At 39.7% G+C, this 9,462-nt stretch overlaps 1 protein-coding gene across 1 annotated transcript; it reads right to left on the reverse strand.

The window, feature by feature from the left end:
- Positions 1-6,456: 6,456 nt before the first annotated feature.
- Positions 6,457-8,855, reverse strand: LOC146617733 (uncharacterized). Its single transcript, XM_085372850.1, has 3 exons — positions 8,419-8,855; positions 7,092-7,106; positions 6,457-6,842 (listed from the first exon to the last, which is right to left on the reverse strand). The coding sequence occupies exons 1-3, from the start codon at positions 8,840-8,842 to the stop codon at positions 6,457-6,459; spliced, it is 825 nt and encodes a 274-aa protein (XP_085228976.1). The 5' UTR covers positions 8,843-8,855.
- Between the last annotated feature and the right edge of the window lie 607 nt (positions 8,856-9,462).

Genomic DNA, 9,462 nt, shown 5'->3' on the forward strand with positions numbered 1-9,462 from the left:
TCTAATGGGATGATATGGTACTATAAGGTCATTAAGATAAGATGGGCCCTGATTATTTAAGACCTTGTATGTGAGGAGCAGGATTTTGAATTCTGGATTTAACAGGGAGCCAATGAAGAAAAGCCAATATAGTAGAAATATGCTCTCTTTCTAGTCCCTGTCAGTATTCTTGTTGCAGCATTTTGGATTAACTGAAAGCTTTTCAGTTTAGGAGTTTTTAGGACATCCTGGTAATAATGAATTACAGTACAGCCTAGAAGTAATAAATGCATGAACTAGTTTTCAGCACAACTCTGAGGCAGAAATACAAATAATATATAAAACAAGTCATGTCAGAGTGCTAGTTGCATTGTAAGAGGCGCAGAGTAATGATTATGAGCACAAATGTTTAAAATTCAAAGGTCTTACAACAGTCAACTTACTGGACAAAGAAAGGCCCTCTTGTGGCCACCCAGGAGAACAACATGACCTTGTTGAGACAACAAACATTTAAATAACATAACATGTGAGGTTGTTGTTTTTTTACAGCTCTTTTTGGACAAATGAGCTCTGCTATCAGTGCTTGTCAGAGAAAGTCATTGTCCACTGAGCTTCCAAGAACGGTAATGCCGTGTGGCGTTTACACTCAATGTGCCATGTTCTCTGGATCCTCCCACACTTCAAAGACATGCATATTAGGTTAACTGGTGATTCTAAAAGGATCAAATTGCACAGAATAAAATGCTGTCTGAATGCATTTCAATAAGGAGAGAATTGTTGTGTGGCCATTCTGGATATATGATAAACAGATTTGATGCATTTGTGATGTCTTACTGAAGACTCCATAGCTTTTCTTCCAATGTAGTTTAAAAAGTTAGCTGCTTATCCACATTCCTCAAAACTTTTCACTCCCTTCTCAAAACCTGAATGAAAAAACTAAAGTGAGAAAAACTGCAAAGGGACTAATTTGGTCCATGAACCCCAGGTTTGTTAAACTAAGCATTTACAAAATGTCATAAAATTAATTGCACTTTCAAATAACCTTTACTGCTTACTAAAAATTATCATTTCATATTTGTCAACAGGACAATGATTCCTTAATAATTAACTTTAATTAACTGTCTAATTACTGTTTATTAATGATGGTTATTATACAGCCCTTTAAAAGGCTAGAGGTGGCCCTTTAATCGAGTCAAATTAAAGGGCCACCTCTTTAATTTACAAAACTGCTGACTAAGAGCTCGATATTTGAAGATAATCTCTTCCTTTTGTGTACAGTGCTTTGTGACTGCCTGCCAATGAAAAGTGCTTATTAAATAAACTTTACTTACAACTGGTTAATCTACTGTCATTAAAATGAATCGATCAGAGTGGATCTGTCTTCACCTGTCTTGTTTTTGGAAATAAAACTAATTTCAAACCTGACAACCTAAGATCCAGAAAATCTTCATGTATAGTACTGCTGGTTTGCCAGCAGTACTATACATGAAATGCAATTTTCATATTTGGTGAAGCCATCCAGTGGGCTGGACTGGATGTTGTGGCAGCCCTGATTTGTTCCTTCACATCTGAGCCTTAGTGAACAGTTGACATACTGACCAGGTAGTGTGCAGAGGATCCACTAGGTGGTGTGATTGCTCTTCCTCTCTGAGCTCAAAAGCTGCTGATGCTCAGAAGAAGCAACTTCAGCTTCCCCAGCATGATGTCACGGTCCGGCTGGGGCAGACCGTATGTGTTGCAGAGGAGGACTCAAACGCAGACCAAAACGTGGTGTGGATTAACAAAACAAGCCGTTTATTGAGACTAGCAACGAGGGTACAAAATAATAGGGCATCGGTGAAAACTAAACAATAACCTAAACTGGGTGAACTAATAACAAAACATGAAAAACCTTAACCATAGTGAACTGACATGGGTACCTGGAGATGAGACATGGATGAGCAGACGACCTGACAACAAATGACTGAAAGCACACGGACTAAATACACACAGGATGATGAGGGAAGTGGGAACACATGGGGAAACAGCTGGCACACATGAACATAATGACGTCACCGTGGGAGAGTAAAACTGAACACGATGAACACAGAAACACCAGACCTCTTCACAATAAAACAGGAAACATAAAGAGACATAGACATGACAACCCGAACTTGACAACGTAAGACACAGACATGAAACGCATGAAGAGCAGGGGAGATTTAACATAGTTGGAAACACAAGGGGAAAATAATAAGAACTAGAAACACCTAGGCATGATAACAAATGAACTTAGGAAACCTGATGGGCTTACATAAACTAAAACTCAAAACGCTGGGTCAACAGACCCAGGATCATGACACATGACTGATAGAAAAATCTCTGTATTTCTTTAAAAGAGCTCTGAAAATGGAGCAGGAGTGTTCTCTCCGTCTAGTGATTGAATATTTTTCCATATTTTCTCTGCTGGGAGGAAAAAAAACACGAGCTGCTGTGATTTTAGGAGATATAACAGTCACATAACGGTGCTCTTCCCACAGCACCATGTGCAGTATCCTTATTCTCCACCCTTATCTCATCCGTCCCGCCTTCCAATTTCTGTGATATTGGCTCCCAGCAAGAAACCCTCCACACACCCCAACATGTTTATTTCATTATTTGGCTTTTCTTAAGTTGGGGGTGAAAGAAAGTAAAAGGGGAAGGAGGCCTACCCTAGAATGAATGAATGAATGTGAACCTACAGGTAGCAGTTATACTGCCTGTCTCCAATGTTGTTTTGAAGTGGCGATTGCAGCAGTACCAGCTGAAGCAGGAAGCTGGCAAGATGATAAGGAGATAAAATCCAGGGCTTCCATGAATATTTTATTTTGGGAGAGATGGGAGAGGGTGAGAAGCAGTTTGGACAAAAAAGAAAAAATTGTCAAATTGAGGTGCTTCAGCTGGCTTCAGCTGCTGTCTGTCTCTTTCTCTCTTCTCATCTGCTTGTCTCCTTTCCCCCAACCAGATGGACTAGCTTCATTATCTAACTGCTTTTTAAAAAGCATAGACCCCTAGCATAGACCCTACTGTAGCACATGGACACAAGCAAGCAGGTGGTGTAAACCTAATGGTAAATAGAGCCTCCAGAAAAAGCTCAGAGCTCCCTTGCAGTTCATTTCTTCTGCTTGAACAACATTCTTCCACAAATGTGTTCCTTGATTTGATGTTTGGATGGTGGTGCTCAGCTGAGCTGACTTGTAGTGGCTGTGAAGGCTACAGCTGTGTGATTTGTACAGTCACCAACCATTCAGTTACCTGAAGGTCTATGTGGAAGCATCTCAATTATTTTATTTATCTCGATTATTTATTTTTTTCCTAACTATAACCTACCTAAACCCAGTTAAACTAAACTTAAGAGTGTATGAAACCATTTCTGAGACTTCTTAATGTCTTCTTAATGGGTGAGTTATACTGGAGAAGAAATAGGACAGTATCCTCCTTGTGGCCAGGAAAAAAAAATCTCCAGTGTACCTACTATTGTAATTCTGATCCAGTATCATATATAATTCTTTGTCTTTCTGATGTTTTTAACAGAAGAGTTTTTATTTATTTACCCTTGCATATATTATTTTTTGCCATAACTGCTCATCTTTATAGACTAAGAACAGATCAGTTTCACTGAAATCCAGTCTGTAGATGTGAAGATGTGCCTCAGGAGGTAAATGAAAGGAAAAACTAATTCTCTCTTACTGTGATTATAGAGGCATAAATTAGACATATTTTTATAGTTTATTTGAAGCAGATTGAACAAACTAATTCTCCATATTGCTCAACAATGTTCCATATTTTCATATTTTTATCCTTACCCAGATGCATTATATGCATGCCTTTAACTTTGATTTATGATGGGAAGCTTTGCTGAGTATACACATACCATGTGTTTCAGCAGTGTTCAACTTCCCAATTTAATCATTTCGCATTTTCACACACAAGGAAGGTGCCCAGTAAAACTTCAGCTTTTATCCATTTGTTAAAAGGTGGCAACGCTAAAGCAGTTGGTTAATTTGCTAAATGATCTCTTTATGGTTACAGTCTGATGAAGTCAGCAGCAGCTAGCTTTTGTTTCACTGCACTTCTCAAAAGATGTCAAATTTTATTTTGCCAAATTTTAGTCTTGCAATAAATTAAGTAATTGATATTGGTTGCATTTTCTGCTTCTTGTTGACGACAGTACAGCACCAGTAGTTGAGATGTGATTCCACAGGCTTGGCTGTAGAAGGTAGCATCTGTATGAAGAAAGCAGTAAAACAGAGAAGCTTACTGGCAGTCTGACTGCAGCTTACTTTTGATGGCATTAGCTTAGCCTGCAGTAACACTGTGATGTTGGTCGTTTTTGACCAGGATATATCCTTTAGTGCACACATTAAGAAAATATGTCAGACTGCATTCTTGCATTTAGGCAATGTCTCTAAAATTGGAAACATCCTGTCTCAGAGTGACACTGAAAAACTAGTTCAGGCATTTATTACTTCTAGGCTTGACTATTGTAATTTAGGTTGTTCTAGAAGTTCCTTAAAAAGCCTAAAGTTGCTAAAACTTTGAATGTGTCCCCAAGTGCGGTCACAAAACCATCAAGCGCGACAATGAAACTGGCTCACATGATGACTGCCCTCTTCCGAGTCACCAGCCTCGGAAATCACAAGTTAACAACACAGGACTGCGACAAGCAGAAGAGATTTATTTGGGCCAAAAAACACAAGGAATAGAAATTAGAACAGTGGAAATCTGTGCTGTGGTCTGATGAGTCCAAATTTGAGATCTTTCGTTTCACCCACATGTAACAGGTATTACAATTAAATAACATGAGATATGAATTAAATTATTGTCTTGACAACTTTGGACCAGTATCAGAAAGTTCTAGGTAAGACTATAAAGCCTTGAAAGGATCAGCAGAGAAGGAACCACACGATGATATTGATTTGATTTTATGTGATTTGAATAGAAACTGTATTGAAAGTTGTAAAGTTTACAAACCCTGCCTGTCTAAAGCCGGCTTCCTACAGTGCACAAACGCACATTAAAGGGCTCAAAAATAAAATCAAAACAACATCCTCTTAAAGGAAATTCTCCAAAGAGTTTCAATTAAAGAGCTTCCGCTCCTGTTGCTCAGTCCACTTCTCTTTGGAAAGAGAAATTAGAGTTCCTTGTGTGTGTGTGTGTGTGTGTGTGTGTTTCTGTCCATTGGTTCTAACACTACCCGGGTAGATTTTTAAAGTGTTAGTCTTATCTGTGTCAAGGAATGTAGTAATAGTCCTGAGGTTCGCTGAAGATGGATCCCACGGCTGGCCACACCGTACTCTAGTCCGTCTACAGTCACTCTCTTGGGATTGGCTCGCCACATTGGTCTTCTCGGTGTTAAGCAGTAGGTTGTTTCTGTCGCACCAATCAGCCAGACGATCCACCTCCTCCCTGTAGGCGGCCTCATCATTGTCACTGATGAGGCCAATCACCGTGGTGTCATCTGCAAACTTAATGATGGTGTTGGAACCATCATCAGGTTGGAACCATCATCAGGTCTGCAGTCGTGGGTGAAAAGGGAGTAGAGGAAAGGGCTCATCACACAGCCTTGTGGTACACCGGTGTTCATCGTGATTGTAGATGAACAGTGGTTATCCAGCCGGACATGTTGGGGGCAGTTGGTCAGTCAAGTATTGCTCAAGTATAACAAATTATTTTAGTTATACAATGTCTCAACCATCATGAAATAACTTGAGTTACATCACACAAGGTCTTAGTGCAACAGAAAATATACCTTATATTTACCCTTTTGGGAATAAATAAACTTATAAGATTCACTCTCCCATATTTATCCTTTTAACAGCTTGCTTTTAACGGTTCTTCTTTTTTCAGATATTTCAACCTGAATTATTTCTCAGAAAAATACATCAACTTCTTTAAACATTAATACATCAACAGGGTAATGAGATCCCTCACATTTTATAATCACATTTTATGAACTTTTTGCATCTTTATTAAATGAATTAACTTCTAAGTCAACAAAACTGAAAGGGTGCATTTAAGCACTACATGACAATATTACTGCTTCTCCAACGTTTTGGAAAGCTAACAAACTCAGATGAATCACAGTAATGTTAGAACACAGAGAAATCGCTAAGCAGTAGCTTAATACTAGCGGTTAGCTGGGCACATTTTAATGTATACTTTAGCACTTAAAATTAAACATCTGCACATCAGTGATGTTACAGTACTTTAAACAGTGGCGTGCACAGACATTTTGGGGGGCAAGTGCTCCAGGGGGAAAAAAGGGCACTTTTTGCATATGTGGAAAACCTTTTCTTTTTATAATAAAAAAATCGCACAGGTTAAATGCAATTTGACTTTTATTTCAAAACATTCTCTAAAAATCAAAAATCACACCACAAAAAGATTAAATCTGTATCCAACTCTAAACTATATACATACATATTCTCAAGTGTCCATTAAATGGAGTGTACTGCTCTAAAGAAGCATCCTTCTTGGTGCCATGTCTTTGTAGATGTTGATGACCTCGTTGTAATTGATCTCCACATCTTTCTCAATGGCCAACAAGAGGAGATCAGACAACCTTTCTTCTCCACACAAACTTCTTAGTTTATTTTTGATTATTTTTAGCTTTGAAAAGGATCTTTCAACTGTCGCAGTTGTCACTGGTAGTGTTGCATAGATCTGAATCATTTTGACAAAGGCAGGAAAGATCAGCTGGCCATTGTTTTCCCTCAGTATCAGAAATATTTCTCTGAGGTCTTTTGAACTAAAGCTGGAGTGGAAGACCTTTAATTCTGTTTTGAGCTGGTCCTCATCTTCTCCATAGAATTCACAGAGGATGTGGACAGCTTCAATGGCTTCTGGGTTTGGTGGGCCTACCCAGTTAGCATGCACAGTTAAGGGCTGGAAGGACTGAATGATTCTGGCCGTTGGGCTTCCAGTATTGTCCCCTTTGAACCTCCTGTTCAGTTCCCCAGTCATGATGTCCAGAAAGGTGAAATATACACCACTCCTGAAATATGCCTCCACTGACTCAAACTGAGCACCTACTTGAGACACTGTGGTGCTGTGTTGGAAACGCACTGGAACTTTCCGCTTTCTCTCCTGACCAGGCACCACGGTAGGTACTGGAATGTTGAAACTCTCTGCCTTCTCTGATGCACATCTAAATATCTCTCCAAATTTCTCCTCAGACCTCATGGTTTGCAATGTGTGAAGCACACCATCAATTACCTTGTAGGCAGTGGAATGGTCCAACCCTTCTTCCTGCAGAGAATCTGATGCCAAAGCAGTGACTTCGAATACTGGTGTGGTGATTTCCATGCAGAGAATGAACATAAAATTAATGGCATTTCTGTACATCTGAGCATCACCTTGGGCCAGGTTAGGTGGGTCACTGTCACTGATGTCATCAAGGAGCATCAAAATGGCTTTCAAATTTCTCTGAAGTGCCTTCAGTGCTTTTTCCCTGCAAGCCCATCGAGTATCTGACAGCTGCTGGAGCTCCATAACACGTTGTCCAGGAAAGAGAGACTCCTGAAATTTGACCAAGGCAGCATGACGCTTTGGGGAGCCTGAGCAAAAGGCATACAATTTCTCCACCAAGTTGAAAAATGTCACAAAATGCTTGCTGGACTTTGATGCCTCCACTAGTACCAAATTGAGGCAATGGGCTTTGCAGTGCACATAGAGGGCCTTCTCATTGTGTGCACGGATTCTAGCTTGGAGACCTTTATACATGCCACTCATGTTGGCTGCTCCATCATAGCCTTGACCATACATGTTCTTCATCTCTAGGCCATTCTTTTGCAGAAGCAAGAACACTGTATTCTCCAGCTCCTGGCCTGTAGTTGTATCAACATTGCACACTTCGATGAATCTCTCCTTTATTTGCATATGATGAAAATATCGCACAACAAATGACACTTGCTCTTTGTGTGAAACATCAGAGGTTTCATCAAGTAGCCTCTTTTATTTCACGTTGTATCTCCTTCCTGATGTAAGTTCCTAGTGCTGCAATGATGTCATTTTGACTTCTGTTGGAAAGCAGTGACACCTGGGGCCTTGTCTTGGTGGCTTTAACTGTGGCAATTTTTTCCAAATGCATTTTCAGCACACTATCGTAGCGGGAAAATACATTGACTAATTCACGAAAATTGCCACGGTTATCACTGGACTCACTCCCATCATGACCTCGGAATGCTTGTCCCTGACGTGCAAGATACACTGTTAGGTCAATTAATCTTGTCAGGATTTCTTTGTTTGTCTGCCTCTCTCGCTCTCTAACTTCCACCCCTTTTACGTCTGAAACATCAAATGCAGACTGAAGGGCCTTTTTCTGGAAATTGATCCATCTAACCATGCTTGTCATGTGCATCTCTGCGCTGGAGTGTTGTTTGATTTTTTCAAGAGCAGTACTCCACTTTCTGATGCCATCAGTTGTCCAGGCTGTTCTGCTTTTATATTTTTCATCCGAGAGGAAAAGCCGACAACTAAAACAATGCATTGAATTAGCAGTGGGTGAGTATTCCAGCCACACATTAGCAGAAAACCACTGTTTCTGGAATGATCTCCCCTCAGTTTTGGGGTAAGGTATATCAGGCTGACATGGGCCCACATTGCAGCACATTGAAACGTATCTGTCATTGCGCTTTATTTTAAATGTATGGATGTGTGTTGGATCTGTTGGGTATTGTAAAGCTGCTAACTTTGACATTATGTGATCGATCGGTTCTTCCTCATTGTGGTCTTCAGAGAGCACTACATCAGTGTCTGTATGCCTAACTGAACCTGTTGCTGCATTGGTCGCGGCTTCATCTGTTTCTATATCTCCCTCTTCTGCTATGCTGGTAGATGGCATAGAGCTGCTTCCCTGCTGTGACTGACTACAATGGAGCAATAATAATAATAATAGTATTATTATTTATCATAATAATAAGCTTAAACAGATAGTTTTAATAATAACCCATACTGCAAGTCTTGTAACATAGAAATAACTTTCGTAGGTACAAAATAATAGTTAGCTCAATGCCTGCTGATTAAGTTCATTAAAAACTAAGTGTGAACAGCTTTTAAGATTTTTCAATAGAATTAACTGCAAGGAGCAGGTTACATTAAAACATTAAAATAGAACCTGACTCTGCCCTTGACTCTGACCTTTCATCTTCATTTTCCTTTGCTTTCATCCAGGAGAGCAGAGAACTGCTTCCCTGGGCTGCCTGTTGTAGATCCCTTTCTTTCTCCTTTCTCAGCCTCTCTTTCCTAGGCATTATGCTTGCTGAAATTAGTAAATAAATAGACCAAAATGTATGAGAACGAATAAGACTGACTGTGGTCATTACAAGAACAGGGCAGAATGGTCGTTTTCACAGGCAATTGGGAACTGCCTATTTTTCCTTTAGCAAATTAATGTGTTAATGTTGCCAATATGTTACACCAAAAAAAATTAACATGTCTAACCAGTGCTTCTCAAAACTTTTA

The sequence above is a fragment of the Diplotaxodon limnothrissa genome, linkage group LG15 (assembly GCF_057381915.1).
Source record: "Diplotaxodon limnothrissa isolate DT_005_m linkage group LG15, D_limnothrissa_male_GT1.1, whole genome shotgun sequence".
Lineage (NCBI taxonomy): Eukaryota > Metazoa > Chordata > Actinopteri > Cichliformes > Cichlidae > Diplotaxodon > Diplotaxodon limnothrissa.

Excerpts from the sequence above, each read along its gene's own strand:
- LOC146617733 (XM_085372850.1), bottom strand. The coding sequence starts at position 8,842 with ATGCCATCTACCAGCATAGCAGAAGAGGGAGATATAGAAACAGATGAA.